The sequence below is a fragment of the Cnephaeus nilssonii genome, assembly GCF_951640355.1.
Source record: "Cnephaeus nilssonii genome assembly, chromosome: 18".
Taxonomy (NCBI): Eukaryota; Metazoa; Chordata; class Mammalia; order Chiroptera; family Vespertilionidae; genus Cnephaeus; species Cnephaeus nilssonii.
Genome location: NC_137089.1, coordinates 33,385,300 through 33,405,187, shown reverse-complemented (window position 1 = coordinate 33,405,187; position 19,888 = coordinate 33,385,300). Strand labels below are relative to the sequence as shown.

Below are 19,888 nucleotides of genomic sequence, written 5' to 3'. Positions count from 1 at the left end.
GGGATATCTTTTATTCCGTGAATGTTTCTGGCAGTCTGAAGCAAGCATGCCAAACTCGAAGGCTAACACGGGCCAAATCAACAAGGCATGCGGCCAGCTGGCCATGAGTTTGACACGCGTGGTCTACAGCTTCTGACTTTGGGATGTTAATATTCAGGAACTAATGAGTAAGATTAAATAATGTCCTTTCTGAAAGTTTATGCAGTTTTTGCCCATACTGAATGGGTCTTCCACTCCGAATATGACTGAAATATTAAAGTTCGTTAGGTTTAAGTTCAAAAGCATTCTTTCTTAGGCCTCACTCTTAATGAAATCTACTTAGCCAAATGTCTGAGGGTGTGTTTTTTAAAGCAGTCTTATTTCTTAAATGCTTCATTACTACTAACTCTGTAAGATGTTTGAACAGTGTATAAGAAGTAAATAATTAAATGTGTGTATTTAAAAATATTTGGAATCATTAATTTCTTAACAGACTTTTCTTTTTTGCATGATACTAACACGTATTTTATGTACAGAAATTAATTATGCTTCATTTTTGTAAGTGAAAAATAAGGGTGGGAGATCATAATTGGCTGCTTATTTAGTCTCCCTTTAATCAGCTCCTTTGAAAGCCACAGAGGAAGGTAGAATCCAGGTAGCTGCTGAACCCCTGACTTCTGTGACTCCTTCAACTTGTGCCACAGGCGTATTTTGGTGAGAGAAAAGAGTTGTTTGCAAAACTGGTATAGAGAATTTTGAAGCTGATCAAAATGGCCTCACTTATATTTTACTTATTATACAGGGTGCCCCCACCAAAATGTAGACGCCCTTTAACAGCTGGTAGCTCAATTGATGTTTCCTTGTTTTCAGATTTAACCTATTGGAATTAATAACTATTCAAATTGTGTCTACATTTTTAGGACGCCCTACGTGTGCTATAATTCTTAATCGTCTAAGGATTTATTGTATAATTTTCTGTTTCATAATCTATTTCCCCAGCTTAAACTGAGGAACTTACTTTAAAAGGCAAAAATTGTATTCTGTACATTGGAATATTTATTTATGGAATTTTGAGTGGTGCTGTAGTTCTCCGCTATTCCTGTTTTGAAACAGCCACAGGAACTTTGTGGAACATGCTCCGTATTCAAATGCAGCGTCTCCTCAGGGCGGCCCTCTCACTTCTTCACACGCCCTGCTGTTTGTCCAACTGAAAGGCACTGGGCTTCCTGGACTTTGGCGCAGACGCGAGGCAGTGGCCCTCGGGGGGTTTATTTTCGGTGCTTCAGCTTCTTTCAGCCCTGATTTCCCCTGGGTCATGAGTGGTGGGTGTTGAGTTGGAGATGTGGCTTCTCCGTGCTGATCTAAGTGATTCCATTTCGAGGCCTGGCTGCCAACTTGCTGCCGTGAGACTCAGGCAGAGCCTGGGACATGGTGGGATGCGGGGAGCCCGCCTTCGTGCTGATCTAAGTGATTCCATTTCGAGGCCTGGCTGCCAGCTTGCTGCCGTGAGACTCAGGCAGAGCCTGGGACATGGTGGGATGCGGGGAGCCCGCCTTTCATCTCGTGCTCCACTCTGTGTTCTGGAAACTGGCCCCCTGTCTCAGAGCTGTGTCCACACATGTAAGAAACCTTTTTCTGCTTGAGTTCTGGCTTGTTTTCCTTTATCATTAGCTACACTGAGCAAAATGTTTCCTTGTCTGTCCTGATGTTTATAACTTGGAAGAATTATCAAAAGCAGATATAGGCATAGACAGTTATTCTTAATTTGTGCAGTCGGCAGTTACACCTTTTTGGGATTCATACTCCGTGACTCTATCTGAATGAGATTCTGGTTTATAAAACAAGTAAGACATTTTCTGCTGTGGGGCTGTGGGATTTTCTTTGGTCACAGTGCATAATTGGAGGTTTTTAATGAAATTCAGGGACTCAGACTATCACCGCAAATTGATTGACGGAACAGTGTGCAAAATTCCCTGCCTTGGTTATTTGTTGAGTTAACCACCTACTACACAGGAATAGTTATTAGCTAAACAAACTGTGAACTCCTTGCAGTTAGGAATCAGGTCTTAGATTTCATTTGAATCTCTCTTCCAAGCTGAGCCTAACATACAATGCTTATTAAATACTAGAGGCCCGGTGCATGAAAATTCATGCACTGGAGGGGAGGTCCCTCAGCCCAGCCTGCCCCCTCTCACAGTCCGGGAGCCCTCAGGGGTGGGAGGGACCCGGTGATCAGGGGAAGGTGACGCCCCCATCACACCTCTGCTGCTGCCACTGCTGGCAACGCAAGCCTCGGCTGGCCCTGGTTACCTGAACCTCGGGCAGCCCTGGGCGGCTGGGCAGCCGTCATCCGAGACTTGCCTGCGCCTCGGGTGTTGGCTGGGCAGCCGCCATCTGAGGCTTGCCTGTACCTTGGGCCGGCCTTGGGCGGCTGGGGGGCTGAGGGGACTGGGGGACTCCGGAGGCAGGCGCCCCATCAGGCCTGAGGGGACTGGGCGCTGCCATCTTATGGCTGTGGGCACCACCATCTTTGAGGGCATGACAGTCAATTAGCATATTCCTTCCTTATTGGCTGTGGGCGCCACCATATTTGTGAGGGTGTGATGGTCAATTAGCATATTCCCGCTTTATTAGATAGGATTTGCTGGGGTTAGTCCTGGTGAGTGAGAACCTCAGTAGTCACCCATCCTATATAATAAAAGCCTAATATGCAAATCGACCGAACGGCAGCACGACTAGTCGCTATGATGTGCACTGACCATCGGGGCAGATGCTCAATGCAGGAGCTACCTCCTGATGGTCAGTGTGCTCCTACAGGGGGAGCACCACTCAGCCAGAAGCTGGGCTCACGGCTGGCGAGTGCAGCAGCAGCGGTGGTGGGAGCCTCTCCTGTCTCTGCAGCGGCACTAAGGAGCAGTGAGCAGGTGGGTGATAAGGAGTGAGGGGTCCTGGACTGTGAGAGGGCACAATCTGGGATGGGGACCGCCCCCCCCCCAGTGCACGAATTTCATGCACCGGGCCTCTAGTTGTATAATAAAACATTTTGGTGTTTCTTTTTTTCTTTTTTAAATCAGTTTAAAATGAAACAATTATTGGACATATTTTTTTAGGACAAATGACCTTTTGAAGTTCATACAAACTGACCTATGCTAACTAGGTCTTCAGGTGATCTTCCTGATATTTCATTTGTATTTGAATCTGCATTTTATCTTTATTCAAACTCTGGCTGTAATCCCTTTCTAAATCTAGTCTTTCAGCTCTGTTATGTTCTAACCCTCCCTTCCCTACTTATCATAGAAGGTTGGGAGGTTTACAGCTTCTTTTTTAAAAAAAATGTCTGTGATAACGTAGATGTCCCAGCTATTTAAAAATATAAAGGAAATTGGTGTAGTGATACGCATTTTATCAAAAGTAGACATCCGTTCCAGAGCAACAGTCTCCCCAGTTCACGGGACCTTTACTGAGGTGTTTGGACCTTTTTTGTGCTCTCTTTAGTCAATGTTGAAGTAAATTAGTATGGGGAGGAGGAAGATGAGAAGCCAAGGATCAAAGCGACTCACAGGGGCTGTGGGAGTGACTGAAATGACCTAAGTATACAATGATACCCAGCCTGCGAATTCTGTGGCCAACTCTCTGAAATTCTGCAGTAGCTACTTGGGTTTCTGGAATGGAACTAGTCTTCTAAAATTATATCTATCGCATGAGTGTGTGCCCAGGTCCAACCATTGGCTTGATGATTGAGCATTGTAATTTCATACAGGACATTTCACTTTGAAAATGTGGGTAGGGTATGTGGCACTGAGACTATTGCCAAAATAATATTACCTTTAGGCAACTCCTTCATGTTCTAAGGGAAGAAATATTAGACCTTTTTTTTCCCAAATAGTCAACAGTAGTCACTTAGAAACCGTCAGAATAAACATACAGGACAAAAAGGAAGTAAACAACATGGTGATTTTTTTTTTTTTTTACATTCTCTTTGAGTGTAGCCACATCCTAGTGCTTCTTTGACTGCTTTCAATTGAAATATATTCTATCCATAAAAGAACTCTTACCCAAATAGATTACAGAATTCCTTGTCAGTCTCTAATTGATATAATGTTCTCCATACTACTTGGAAATTATTTTTAAGGAGTTAATTGTATTATCATGAATTTTATTTTTGATGGGATTGTTCCTATTTTCCCCCTGGAAAAATAGGGTGCACTTGTTGATTGTTGACCCTGTAAAGAGACTCCACATCAACCACAGTTACAAATGATAAAAGATTAATTTTGCCTAGAATTAGGAATTAATATAAAAGCAAAGTCTTGTATACACGCCTTGTGCTTTTCTCTGGGGCCACTTCTCTACTTCCCCAAATTTGTAAATTTCCCCCCTCTTCATGCTGTCATCAGCCCTGGGTCACCTCTGACCCCTTCTCCACCAGTGGGCTTCGCGCTGTTGTTGGCAAAGAGCTGTTGTAGATTTACCCGAGTTAACCTCTGTGAGGTGCTCTCGGCTGTGCCAGTTCTTCTCTTCAGTGGGTATTCAAAACCCTCCACGCTTGTCCATCTTCCATCCTCTGTGGAGGTGATTTTGCTTTCTCCTTTACCAAGGTAGTCAACCCTGGCTTGGCTTCCATTATCTTCCTTTCCTTACACTGTATGGCATTTACTCCTATAATTATTTGAATCATTGTTTCCTCTCTCATTGGTCATTTTTTCACATGTGGCATCTCCTGGTTTCCAAAGTCAACCTTTTCCCATGTGTCCACTCCTTCTGTGCTCATCATTTCTCCCCTTCCTCACTGACTCAGTTTCTTTTTGCTATAGGTATGCTTCGTGTCCTCTAGCCTCTAGCCTTCAGTGCATAGGAACATAGATGAAACTCTTCAAAATCTTATTACTCCCCTTCCCCTCATCTCCCCCCCCCACCCCCCCGGAGAATCTTAGGAAAATACTTGTATGATCACTTTTCTTCTAAGGAGTTAAGAGCGGTCCTCATGAGAACTCTGGGTTGTGCTCACCTTTCCACCTGTGGTTTCTCATCACTGCAATGTGACCACCTCTGGAACTGCTTGTAAAACTAATTCGGAGACCCTTATGGGACATTTAGTCACTAACTTAATTCAGTCGTGTCCTCATTCCAAACCTTTGTTCCTGCCTTCCTTCCCAAAACTGCTCCTTTAATTTTTAGAACATTGCATTTTCTTGACTTCTCTCTCTATTCTTCAATGCATAGGGGCTTCTCTGTTAATCTCCTGTTTTCCAAGTGCTGGGCCTTCTTTCATATCTATACTATTTCCTTCAGATACTGAATATGATAACTCTGGCTTACATTATTAGCTCAGTATTGGTCATGTCAAAAGTATTGAAAAATTATTGACTATATTCCTTAAGTTTAGAAAAGGTAGCTTAAATTGATACTTTGGAATTTTACACTGTACATTGCATATTGTTAATTTGTACCATTATAAGGATTTATACCCAAGGAAAAGTTTTAAGTACTTATTAGTTTTCCTGTTTCATTAATCTGATAGTGGTCTGGTATTTTAGTTTATTAATAATAAACGTTAGCTTTTTCACCAATATAGTTCTTTTGACCACAGTGGGGGTGGAGGGTGGGGAGGCTGATTTTCACCACTCTGCTTTGTAACAGGGAATCCAGGGCTGCATTTCAGAGCCTGCAAAAGTCAAGAGGGGACATTAGTGTCACTAAGAGTGCATTCTAGTGATTTATGCTAATTTACTTTTCACATGGGATAATGCCCACATATTTAGAAGTTGGCATTATAAGAATACATTTGATATTTTATTGTAAAATAAATTTTCGTGAGGAGTGGTCCAGGAAAGCATTTAGTATCATGTAACATGCTGTTTTAGTAGAGTTTAGGAAAGAATCAGGTTTTTCTGGGAAAATAATTGTCATCACACATTGGCTATGGTTGTGTATGTATATCTGGTAATTGGACTAATATGGAACGGATTTATATCCAAACAGGAAAAATTAGTTCCCACATGGAATAGTTAATTCACATTTCTTTTTAAAATGTAGGCAGTGGTAAGATAGAACTAATGTTTCTTTTCCCCCAGGGTGATGATGTGGATAGTTCAACCAAAATAAATTACCATTCTCACATGGACAACCTCATTTTGTTTGTTTTTAAATATTTTTATTGATTTCAGAGGGGAAGGGAGAGGGAGAGAGAGATAGAAACATCAATGATGATCATTGATTGGCTGCCTCCTGCACACCCCCTACTAGGGATCGAGCCCACAACCTGGGCATGTGCCCTTGACTGGGATTGAACCCGGATCCTTCAGTCTGAAAGCCTGTCCCTCTTATCCACTGAGCCAAACCTGCTAGGGCTGGATGACCTCAATTTGATGGAAACCGGAAGTGGGGGTGTGATTACAGTTCCGAGAAACATAAAGTGACTGCTACAGTTTCCAACAGGAATAAGTGTAAAAGGGCTAAGGGGGCTTTCTTGTGACCTTAGTTGTAGAGTGACAGACTGTACATGTTGCTGCCTCACAGGAAATGAACACTAATCACTGTACCTCCCACCCTGATGTGCCTGGGACAGCGATTTTCAACATGTGTGCCTCAAGAATTTTTAAAACATGCAATACCTGACTATGTTTTTAAATTTATTTTTTATATATTTTCATTGATTTCAGAGAGGAAGGGAGAGGGAGAGGGAGATAGAAACATCAATGATGAGAGAGAGTCATTGATTGGCTGCCTCCTGCATGCCCCCTAGTGGGGAGCGAGCTCGCAACTTGGGCATGTGCCCTTGACCAGGAATTGAACTGTGATTGCTTGGTTCAGAGGTTGACTCAACCACTGAGCAACACTGGCCAGGCTCTGGTGTAATTTTTAAATAAAGTTTGAAACTATGAGGGAAAAAAGGCAATGATTACTCAAATAGTAAAGAGAAAATTCTATGAAAATATACTACCCTTTTGGGGGGATGGCAGTGGTGGTTGGTGGGGAAGTAAATTCCCCAGGTCCTTTCACCCTTGGTGCTTGTAATTGATGGTCTGCGTCACTGAGCGAAGTCCACTGATTTCCATGCGCCCCTGAGAAGGAAGCACCATTCCCCGCGGTAATGAGACATTTCTAAAGCCAACCGTTTTCCCACGTCTAAGGCAGGTTGTGAAGTTGATGACATCATGGGCTGATTATAATGATTATTTTTTTCTCTTATAAATAGCGAAAGTAAGGTTCCAAAATGACATACAGGATAGATGTACATATGTTGAAGGAGTGTATTTTTTAAAATGGTGAATTTAACTTCTGTTTAACAGACACATGGATTTTTAACTGTTTTATAGATACTTAATTTTTACTTAATTTGTCTATAACCTATTTTCATCTTATAAATATCAACAGAAGGACCCGGTGGGGTAGCCAAGAGAAAAACTAAGGCTAAAGGTATTTTCTATTTTTGAAATTAGCCTTGAGTGAGTCAAGTGTAATGCATGGCATTTTCTAAATATGTTATGTAAATGCAGCTACTAATGCAAACATTATTGCTTTTTGGTTTGGGTTCCCCTTTGGTCATAAGTAGTTCTATCAAGACCTCGTTAGAAATTTTTCTGCCTCAAGCCTATAATACTAAGTAATTTTCTTTTAATATCATCAAACTTCATAAGTCTTCAAATTAAGAACATATATAACACTATCATGATATTGTTATACTATGTATAAATTTACATATACAATTTCTACCCTCCATCCTAAAACCTTACTTAGTCTGAATTTTTAAATTACTGTTGGGGGGAAAAAAGATAAATTCATCAGTGATTGATTTCATTTCTCCAAAAAGCTCTGATGAGTTTTCATAGGGCACAATAAAAGCTAGTGCGAGGAAAGTTGTAGTTCTCATGAACTTAAATGTATAATCTGGAGCACTGTATTATGTTGATACAGGATTTGCCATGTTTACTCTGTGAGTTCTTTAGAAGTGATTGTACCCATGAACCATTCTGTGTAGGCTAACAGCTTATTATTACAGCTTATTTTATGTCTCTCTGGTATTTCTTGTTCGCAGGTAAATATTTATGTCCTTCCCAGAGAGGGGCATGGGGGGCAGTGCATGTTTTTCTTTATGAATTTGTAATATTCTTTGGTGTTGAAGTGCTTGGCATATTTGTAGTGTGTTCATTTTTTGGGCGGGTGAAACTTGCACTATGTGAGTTGCAGGCTTTTTGATAGGTATTTTAATTTAAGGTTAGGATATTTTAACGTTTTAACTTTGTATCTCACCTGAATAATTCCTGGGAAGAAAACAGAATTTTCACCATTTCATTCATGCATAAATAATGACAAAATAAATGGCCAAAAAAAAGTGTAATTTCACTTTTTGCTCTGGAGAGGCCCCTGAAGCATTAAAGGTTGAATGTCCTGAAAACCTGTGCGGAATAAGACCTGGCAGCATTGCTCTTGCAGAGTCGTTACCTGTGCTGCGCTGGGAATAGCACTGAAGTAGGATGAGGACTTGGATGGCTGGTTCTCTGTGATTGCTGTTTTGCATTTTTTACAAGGTTTTAATCAGAGTTTCAGGAAGAAGTGAGTAACATTTTGTGCTCTGTGAGTTTTACATAATTTTGGTGGGCAAAAACAACTTCCACATTTTGTTATATTAGAGAAATCTTTTGTGTCCTTTGTTTCTGCTTAAATGCTACAATATGCCGTAAACACCTGCTTCTCTTACAATTTCCTAATGAGAGAGCAGGAGGCGAAATTCAGACCTTTGGCTAGCAGCCCTGTTCAACTTTACGTAAAGCAAATAGAAATCAATGTCTCCCACGAGATTTGGAGTTTCCATTGAATTGCTCTCTTCCCTAAGAGCATGGACAACATAGTATATATGCTGGCTTGAGTGGTTCGACATAAATTAACAGGAAATATAGTTAAAGGAATACTGATTTCATAGTATTGAATGTGAGTAGAAAAGAAATTCTAATGATCATTTTGATACAATAGATAATGGATTTAAAATTTTATACTCATGGATATTGCATTTTTCTTAGTTAAAAAGTTTCATCAAATTTAATGGTCTTCAAGGATGAATCGCACAAATATTTTAAGAGCATATTTTTTTTTGTTAGAGCTAACTTTTTACATTATATTTGTACAAATACAAGTTACAGAAAATCTCTTCTTCTGTTGTCAGTGTTCCTTTAATTATGCCCTGACAGTTGTGAGATGTGCTTTGTTAACACTGTGAAGTGCTGCCTTTCTGGATGCCCTCATTTGAATAATCCTGCATGCTCACCTTGTTTGAAGACACATCATACTGTATCTTAAGCTGGAAAATATGATAGCAAGTTTCTAGAATTTCTTTGCTAGCCGAAACTTCATAGGTTTTAGCATCTGTTTTTAACCAGCTTAAATCTAGTCTAGTAAAGTCACTTTTGAATGATCATTTATGTGTGGGGGGAGATTTAAAGAAAGACAATACTTTTGCACTAAGCATCTGTTCTATGGATTAAGAATTCTTTCAGTAAACGTTTTTCCTTTTGATTGGATAACTTGACTGTGAAAGAACTCACTAAAGAAGAGTTCAAGAAGGAGAAAGAGAAGCCCGAGTCGAGGAAGGAGAGTAAGAATGAAGAGAGAAAAAGGGGGAAGAAGGAAAAAGAGGATGACCGGAAGGCTAAGAAAATCGCCGATTCCGATATATCCAGGAAAGAGTCTCCTAAGAGTAAAAAGGACAGAGAAAAGGAGAAAGTGGGACCAGATAAAGGTTCTAAAACCAAGGAAAATAAGAAAAAATCAACAAATGTAAAGGATGTTTCTAGTAAAATGACATCCAGAGACAAGGATGAAAAGAAGGAAGGAAGAAGTTCTAAACAGGCACAGGTAGCAAAGGGAAATAACCAGAAAAGAAAGAACTAGAGCTCTGACATCACCGCCCCAGGGCCTGGCCATTGTCTCCACCGCGATTTGCTGCTAGGAGCAGAGTCAATGAAGTATTGCTCTGGTTGGGGAAGATGTGTGTGTGAGCCATTGAATGTCTCTACTGGTGCTCAGCAAGTAAATTCTTAGAAATTTCCCTACCCTGTCTAATGCTTCTAAATATAAAAGATGAAGCTTTAAAAATATGTAATAAAAATGTGATGTAATAGCATTCTATTTTTATTAATTTATTGATCATGTATCCAGATAAATGTATATTTATAACATGAATTATAATGAACTTATTAATATATTGAATACTTTCATTGGAGTTGAATAAGAATATTAAGATTTTAAAAAGTATTTATATGCAGAGTGATGTAACTTTCAGGGATGATAAGCAGTCAGGTAGGTAAGAAGTTACCATCTTTCACTATTTGCCCTTGTTTTTCCTCCTCCTCCTCCTCCTCCTCCTCCTCCTCCTCCTCCTCCTCCTCCTCCTCCTCCTCCCTGCTTCCCTTTCACCTCCCCTTCCTTTCTCTTCCCAGGAACTTCCTCAAGCTCAGGTGACATCCCTGCATTCCTCCCTCCCTAGGCTGTGATCCCCCACCTCCTTGTCTCATCAGGGCCTACCCTTTCCTCAGGCTCTTCCCGGATTAATTCAGCCTTCCCTTCTCCTCCCATCTCTCCTATTAAATCTGTCTCCTTCACCCACTTTCTTCATTTCTCCAAGCCTCCCCACACTCCTTAGCCCTCCTCCGCTACCTCTCTCTCCCACCAGCCCCCCATCTCCTGTCTGTGCCAGACACACTGTCCTGGGATCTCCATATAGTCATGAAGAAAAAGAATTTTATTTAGAAGCATCATTTTAGAACACTTTTATTTATATCTTTACAGACTCAGAATAGTCTTAGAAAGGCTGTAATTATTCAAATAGGATAGCCTTTCATTTTATATCACAATTTTTTCCAGTTATTTTGGTGGAATACCATATATTTTTTTCATATTTGATTGTGTCATAATTGTTTACCATTTCTAAAGGGTTGTAAATTTGAGATCTAATTAAAGGTCAGAATTCAGTTAAGAGAGTATTTAAATAAAATGAAATTTCAGTTTGAATGCATTTTTACAAATGGTTTGTCCTATTCTGTGCATGAGTTCTTAAATCTCTAATTGTGACTACTGTAAAATGTAGTTACTGAATGAAGAGCACCCTGATTTGTTGTAACAATTAAAACTGCTGCCACAAAGATTTTATTTAAAAAATAATTATTCATCTTTTCTTATGAAGAGCTTAAAAACAGGTATTTTGACCTAATTAAAGATACTTCATGTTGGAAATGAATGAACAGATGTTTCTAAAAGTATTGTGTGCCTTTTTAAAAAATGTTTTTATTGATTTTAGAGAGAGAGGAAGGGAGAGAGAAATATCAGTGATGAGAGATAATCATCATCACGCACCCTAATGGGAATTGAGTCCACAACCCAGACATTGAACCATGACCTCCTGGTTCATAGGTCTATGCTCAACCACTGAGCCACACCAGCCAGGCTGTAATCATCTTTTTGAAAAAACATTTTTATAGGATTTTCAGTTTTACTTTATAGGTGATTTGCATTATGTAGAGAGAGGGCTCAACATTTCACAATGAGAGAGAGACTGGTAAAGGATTGACATAAATCAGTCCACATGAATGCTTGGGTTAATCCAGGGGACTAATTCTGTGATTAATTCATCGAGAATATTTTATAGTGTTATGCTCACTTTGTAATTTTAGAGGTACCCATGATTACTTGGATAATAAGGACTCTTTAAACTTCCATTAAATAAGAACGATAGTAAACAAATACAGTTTTTAATTTTAAATGTTTTAGGCTAACTGTGACGTCATAGTCCATGAAATGGATCTGGTGAATTAAACTACATGCCTACTGACTTTGGTTCCTTTCTCCCGTGTCCTCCACCATTCCTTTTTCTCTCACTGCCCATTGGTAACAATGCTCCAAATTAATTACCAGGATAATTTCACTGTAACATGCATCTTTGTAAATTGAAGATAACACCTTCCCCTCAAGGTGGCTGTGAGAACTAGCTAGTGTTACATGGGACCTGACTTGTTCTACTGAGAGAACTGAGAGGGCAAATAACAGTAATTATAAATGTTACGTATGTGTAAAGCTGTAAGAATGCTTTGTGATTTAAAGGATACTGCTACAGCATGAAAATACAAGATATGAAAAGACAAAAGTTGTGAAATAATTACTGTACTCTTAAGTATATGGTACAATCCAAAAATTTTATAACCAGACTCATGATGAAAAATTTACTTACAAATTTGCTTTTCACTTGGGACATGGTATTCTAGAAGCAGTCTTATGATCTTTAGAGGTTTTCTACTCCAATCCCCAAAAACTCTTTTAAGTTTCTAATAATTCAGTTCTGCAAGTCTCAGTGTTTCTGTAGAAAAAGGCATTCATCATTCTTCCTCAAGATATTAGGAGCATACGTAGTTTTACTTGTAAGTTTATTTATTATTCATGTTTCTTTTCATTATATATGTGAATCCATTCAAATCAGCACATATGGGCAAAAAACAAACCTTGACTGGATCACATAATTGTGACGCCCAGGAAAAACCGTGGGTTATGCTGGATGTAGGTTCTCCAACATCCCTGGCCCCTCCCAGTGTTGGCTTGCTTCTCAAGCAGCCTGGCCCAGAACGAGTCGCGTGGGCTCACGTTCAACTCACAACCTGTAGTTTGGGGGTGGGGGTGGGGGGTAGATTGGGAGTGGGGGTGGGGGATGGGAGTAACAAAGCTGTGCTTGGCAAGACCATGGTCATGTGAGTTCCCTCCCTTAAAACTGTGGGGTGAAGGAAAACCAGCTTCCTAACAGAAAATGAGTGGTCCTCTACCTAAAGAAGGGGAACAGGTGCAGGTCAGGTTGAGCAGTGACTACCTGTACCCTGTATTTCACCTGCACTAAATGCAGGTGGTTTATGGAGTTTGTTTTCTCCTTCTCTTCTCACCCCAAGTCTATTTTGCTACTGGGCAAATGCAAGGAGTTGAGTGGGATGGGTCTGAATGGGTATTTCAGAGTCAGAGCCATCCCAACCCGTGGTTAGGGATAATCTTAGACCAGTGGTCGGCAAACTCATTAGTCAACAGAGCGGCAAACCGCATGTGGCTCCCAGCCGCCGTTTGCCGACCACTGTCTTAGACAATTGGAGAAATACAAGAGAATATTGTCATATGGTAAATGCTACCATTTAATTATCAGGTTATTGAGGTTTATTTTATTGTTAAGCTCTTTCCACTTTCTCCTGGTTTTATTTAAAGAGAAAGTTTTGTTTTTAGGAAACTAAAGGGTGACCCGTCTTGTTTGGGGTGATCTGAAAAACCCTCAGTAGTACTCTTCAGCCTCATGCCCCACCTCCTCCACTTGGTAAACCACATGCACTAGATGTTTGTTGCCATTTGCACACCATTTTCACATAGAAATCAATTTCTGCCAAAGCTTCGGTTTTGTAAGCCCTACAAGAGCAGAAAGACCTCTGTTTTCCTTTTCTTTGTTCTCATTTTAGAACCTCATTTGATTTCACTCTATGTATGTATTCATCACTTTATTATCTATACATTATAGAGGTCTGTCTGTCAGTTATTCCTTCCTTGCCTCCAACATTACTTGGCTTGTGTTCTAAAAGATGAGAGGAAGTCATACGCTTAAAGTGTCTGTGTGATTTTTGATAATTATATAAAACACCCATTTTCCATGTATTGATTCATTCAACAAATAGTCTGACCATCTGCAGCTGACCAGGGGCTGTGCCTGGCACTGGGGATACAAATGGTCAAGGTGGCTACAGGCCCTGCAGTGCATTGCTGTGAAATAAGCAAGGGGTTGAGGAAGAAAACAATGAAACAAGCTACTGCCAGTTCTGCCCACTGTTCCCCTCTGCCTAGAAGGTGCTCCTACCCTGTGTGGTGGGCCCCCTTCTCCCTGCCTTCCAGGATCCAGCTGTGTCGTCACATCTGCACCTGCACTTTCTCTGACCCTCTCCTAGGTGGTTGGACTGCGTGCCCACCACTGTGCTTCATTCCTGGCCTTTGCTTTGCTACCAGACTATGATTTATGTTTAGTCTCTATCATAGTAACTGATAATAATAGGCATTCATTGTATGTTTGTTGAATGGTGAACATATAAAATTATATTAAAAAGATAAAGTATATATTGTTTTATAAAAAAGAAAAACCCAGAAGTTGCTTAATGTTTTAACCACCTTGGAAGTTGCCTATAGCTATGTTCATGCTGCTGTGTGTATGTGCCCAGGGAGGGCGGTACATTTGTTTCTTTAGAAGAAATAAAGGAAAATATAAATTAGTGGGGAAAAATGATATATTTGCCGGGTTTACATTCTTGAAACCCTTGTAAGAAGGTACTATGTGGAAACCAAAGCTGTGGCACTGGTAATGTGCCCAGGATGGGGTTCCAGTGGCATTTAAAGGCAGCCCTCTTGGTTCGTGGGCCCGAGCGTCTACACTCCATCTTGTGTTATAAGATGTTAAGTGGAATCTACTCCATTCCAATCTTCGTGGAGTCCTCTCATTGGTTTTGAAACCAGGCTCTTGGAGGCTTTTTGGAACTTTTCATTTATTTTTTGAGGTTTACATCATCCTCTTTCTGAAATCTGTCCATCTTGAGTTGCATGAAGATGCTTTGAATCTGGGGACCTCGCTGTGTATCATGGGGCAGCTCTTAGTTCCTGGCAGTTATAGGTAAGTTATAGGACTGCTGTTGGATACCTACTTACATCTATATTTGCTGATTATAAAATCAGGAACAACAATACAGATTCCCATGGCCCCATTAGTATGCATGCCTTTCTGGTTTATTGATTTCCCGGAATATTTATCAAGTTTCATGTCCGTAAGAGGGATGTATGGATTTAAACTACTTGCATCTGAAGCAGTCGCAGTCCTGAGCATTTCCCCTTCACAAATAACAGCAGCTGGAGTAACCTCGATAGGTAGCATCAAAATTTCCACCAGTGCGTACACCACTGCTTAGTAAACCAAGGATCGATAAACTGAAGTTTAAAAAAGTCTTAGCTTTTATGGGCGAAGTAGATGAAATTCTATAAAGCATAATACTATTCCTAATTCCCAGAGTTTATTGCGGAAGTGTTTTGTATATAATTCTTATGAAAAGCGAATCATTCTATTTCACTCAGAGTAAGGGCCTCCCTGGTCCCTTGTCCAGGACCTATCTGATTCTCACACCTCCCCCCACCCTTGCTCACTCCAGCTGCATAAGCCCCCTGGGTCAGCTGGCTCCCAGGACCCTCCTTGCTGAGGAATTTTGAACTTGTTGTGCCAAAACCTTACCGGGAGCACTTTTCCCCACAGTAACTCCAGCAGTGAGGTACCTATGCCCACATCTTATCCGTGTGCCCCTTCCTCATCAACTTAGCACAAATAGCCCCGCCCCCCCTCCCTCAGGGCCGGGCACCCCCTGTCTCACTCTTCCCCATCCCATCTTCCCATCCCATGTACTCTCAATATTTTGTGTTTCTTATTTTTATCATTGTTCCCTCTCTGGGGGAGCTAGGGCTTTTGTGTGCTTATTTTCTGTATGTTCTGTATGTAAACAGTGCCTTGCATTAGCAGGTGTTAAATATTTGTTGAGTGAATAAATGCAATATGCAAAATTTAGTAAGTTTTAAACTTCCTTACATATGGGGGGGGGGGGGAATACACTTATCCTTTCCCATGTGATCAGATGGAGTTGCGGATAACTTCTTCCGTTTTTTATTTAATAATGGAGGAAAACTTATGAATTTCTTAAATACAAACACGATTTTAAAATTTTTCTTAATTTATTAGATGTACCTAAAGGACTAAAATAAGGTATGTTGTACGGGAATTCATTTATTTTCTAAATCACACAGGGGCCGTGCGGTTGACTCTCAGCCTTCCTTCAGCTCTGCGTAGTTCAGCTCGTGGTTTTCGGTCAGCCTGTTCCTCTTGCCGGTGTAGCAATGGGAGGGGGTTCTGGTTTTGACTGTGAAAACTGAAAGGGGAGGCGGCGAAGGAGACAGGAGAGCGGGGTGTCCTCTGCTTCTGGACAGTCTTGTCTGAAAGAGGAGCGTGCAGCTGGGAGCCCGGGTTGCAGCCTGAGGACGAAGCCGGTGCCGAGTGAGCAGCCTGCCAGGCACTTCTTAACCGGATAATAAAGTCCCTTCTTGCTCAAGCCTGTGTGAGTTCGTGCCTTGATATATGGGGCCCCAGGAACATCCGAACTGATACATTCATTTCATAGTAATGTTGATTATTTCCCTGCTCCGCCCTTTCCTTGGGTATCTCATAATAAATCCAATTGGAAACCTCTTCTTTGATTGTGAATTGACCTTACGTGCATTTCTCTCTTCTTGTTTACTTTTTGCCTGAGGTGGTATATGACACGTGGATTGACCCCTGTTCTCTGAAGAACACTTACTCATGGCCTGAAGTAGATTTGGGTGGCAAGAAAAAGATTTGGAAACACCAGGGCTAATTCTTCCCCATGGGTTGTCAAAGCAGGAGTTCATCTGGAATGTGTTTTCGTTAAATTTCGGGAACCGTATAGGCTTAGGGAAGATGTGTTAATATGATCCTCAGCTTCTTTGGTCTACAATATTGTTTACTTTTGTGCCGATTTCACTTCTGCAAAATAGCCGCGACCAGGTAGCGATAAATTGACAGCGCCTCTGCCACTCTGGACGGAAAACAAAACTGCTAAGTGTTTGCTCCTGTTACATGCTTTTGCTTTCTTCTGTCATTTTCCTTCACCTTTTACAATTTCAATTTTAGAGACAAATAACTACCACGTGGATGTAGAGAAAGCCGACCTGAGGGGCATTTTATGTCGGAATATTGGCGTCCTAGTAGTTTCCAAACACTTTCAGCAAAGAAATTGTTTTTTCAAATGAAGCTCTTCTCAAAATCCAGTTAGGGGGCGGGATTTTAAGGCAGTTCAAGTCTTTGTTGTTTGGTGGGGATATTTTATTGCCCATTGAAACCTATGGAGTACAGGTTGAAAACTTAACTACCTGTGGGCTTCGTGAAAAATCACCTGTAACTTTTCATTCAAACGGAGATACTTTTGGGAGTGAAATAACGACACCAGGACCACAGGTAGCAATCCGCTGGGCCTGTCCCAGGCAAGCTAGGGTTGTGCTGCTGTACTAGTGGGCGCTGAGCACAGCGTGAATCTGCCCGGGAAACAGTATTGGGGAAATCTACATGAACTCCTGTTCCCACCTTTGCATCCCTAAACCACAGCAGTGCCGCCAATGAGCCTGGCCCCACAGCGGGGGGGAGTCACAACCATTGGGTGTGTTCAGCCCTTCAGCAAGTGTTTGATTGAGCACCTGCTGTGTGCCGGGTGTTTTCTGAGGTTCTGAGAGCAGCAAGACATGATTCTGAAGATCCTGAAGGTGTAGTATCCTCTTCATTCAGCAGACCCTGGCAACGAATAGTTCCATACCTGCACCATTAACATTTGAGAGATGTAAGAATGGATGATTTAAGTGGAAAATGCATGGGAGCTTTCGGCCCTGAATTTGGCATTTAAAATTCGATGTATTTTTTAAAAAAATATATTTTATTGATTTTTTTCAGAGAGGAAGGGAGAGGGATAGAGAGCTAGAAACATCGATGGGAGAGAATCATCGACCAGCTGCCTCCCGCACACCACCTACCAGGGATGTGCCCGCAGCCAATGTACATGCCCTTGACCGGAATCAAACCTGGGACCCCTCAGTCCGCAGACCGACGCTTTATCCATTGAGCCAAACTGGTTTCGGCTCGATGTATTTTAATAGGCCTTCATCTTTAACACCTCCTCACCCTTCCCCCCACCCCGTGAAATTGAACTACGGTTAGCACCGCACCGGTGGCTATCTGTGTATATTCCCTTAGGGATCGATTTGATAGCTGTAAGTCACTTTATGGTCAGGGATAGAACGAAGCTGTGTGTGTTGGTGCTTATTTTACCAGTGGATGGTTTTTGTGTACGTAGTGTTGAAAATAACTACGGGAAATAAAATGACGAGGTGTGGTCCTGTGTATCTTGTCTCAGCATCTTTAGGGTTTGGGAGAAGACGGTGGGAGTATGTTTCGTGAATGAGAGAAAAATGAAGAGATAAAAGGGAATGATCAGGACAAAATAGAAAAAAAATCAAGAAAGAAGAGTAAGAGACATTTAAATGAGCATTTTCTGGGCTACAATAGAATATGAACTTTAAGAATTTATAAAGGTGCTTAAGAGTAGAAAAATGCCTCTTAGGTCACCTGTTCACTTTAGGCTCTTGACGGACACAGCACACCCCCTTCAGTAGCCTCGGTTGGTACATGGCTCTCAGTCGGGTAGTGAGGAGCCCAGGGTTTTGGTATGCAGCATCCACACACTCTTGAACCTAGCTAGTTTAGCTTTCTAAATAGTTGCATTTGATAGAGGGTATATTTTAATGTTCTACCTATAGCACAGCAAAGGACTAATTCAGTATAACACATTTTAGACTGGTATTGACTTTAAAATCAGCGTTCATGTTAATGTGCCCTGTCTTATTTTTCTTAAGAGATAAAAAAGAACTTCTTAATCTGTATCTTTTAGCTCTTATGGAATAATATGATTGATTTGGTTACCTTTAGAAGATTGTAAGTAGTCATGTATGATTTCTTCTCACTTTTACCTACAGTTTTCATGAAGAATAAACACTTATATGTAAATCAGAATTAGTGTGCTCACAAATAACAGTAGGAAGTCCAAGTATATCTTAATTATATTTTTGCTGAATTCAGAGTTCAGGATTTAGTCCTTACAGACACGAGCTTGAACTCCTACTGAGCCGCTTTTGGCAGGTTCAGACGTGACTTTACATTTTAAAGATTCGCGAACATTTAAACAATTATTATTATTTTTTTTTAGTGAAAGGTCAGCTTTGGTAGAGATGTGAAAGCCCATGTGAAGTTAAAGAGCAAACTGCTTTCCCACTTCCGTTGTTTAACCTACCAATGTTTTCGTGTAGAATAAAGTCTTGTAACCTTTGAATGACTTGCACTATTGATGAGGTGTTTGAAAATATTTGTCCTGGTTTGACATGTCAAAAAAGAGAAAACAAAAACAAACAAGTTAACTTTGTGAATAAAAATGCAGGCCTTAAAGAAAGATCTGCCTCCAAGCCGACAGTGCCACCAGAAGAGGCTGAAACGCCACCTCGGCCGGAGGAGCAGGTGCCCCCGGGAACAGGTAAGCTTGGCTGTGTTCTGACCCCATGCACCTCAGCCGGCCAGCTATCCCGGTTTGCAGTGTCCAGAATCGTGTTTTACCCATAATTGGTTTCACAGTGTTTGCAAATTGTGAAATATTCTTTTCCTGAAATTTTATAGTAAATGGAATTGTTTTCTAGTAAAAACGTACAAAGGATGATTTTAATTTCTGAGATCAAGAGTCGAAGGCACAGAGAGATAGTTGCTCACTGCCTGAGACCACCGTTAGGAACATCAGGAACGAAATGCCGTGTTTCTCCATTCAAATTCCAGGACTGCTGTTACCTTATCACCTTGAAAGGAAAGTTAGACACAGATTGTACAATAGTTTGTCATCATTTCCCATGTTATTTAACAGAGTACGTCTACCGAGCTCCCAATGACAGTCTCCTTTCTACATCAAAAGGCTTCCCACCTTCATGCATCTTCGAAGCCAGTTTTACATATTCATGAATTCCTAGATCAATTCAAGTACAGTGTATCTTAGTCACCCACGGGGTGAAAGCTGAAATATCTTTATAAGTTGGTAAATGAAATTTGAATCCATTACTATTCTTATTTATGCTGAGATGATATTTATTACAAAGTAATTTCTGCACATTTTTTATTTACTCAGTTCTCAAACATTTGGTTTCATTTTGCCACCTAGTGGAAGTGTTACATATAACACCACATTATTTACCAGCAACTTAGGTCCTGATTTTATCACTT

The 19,888-nt window shown here is 40.8% G+C and overlaps 1 protein-coding gene across 1 annotated transcript in view; it reads left to right on the top strand.

Moving 5' to 3' along the window:
- Positions 1–19,888, top strand: part of ASPH (aspartate beta-hydroxylase) — a 166,209-nt gene that overhangs the window by 43,520 nt on the left and 102,801 nt on the right. Inside the window, exon 4 of the mRNA XM_079796054.1 lies at positions 19,065–19,157. Coding sequence (XP_079652180.1) covers positions 19,065–19,157 — 93 coding nt within the window. The remainder of the gene's footprint in view (positions 1–19,064; positions 19,158–19,888) is intronic.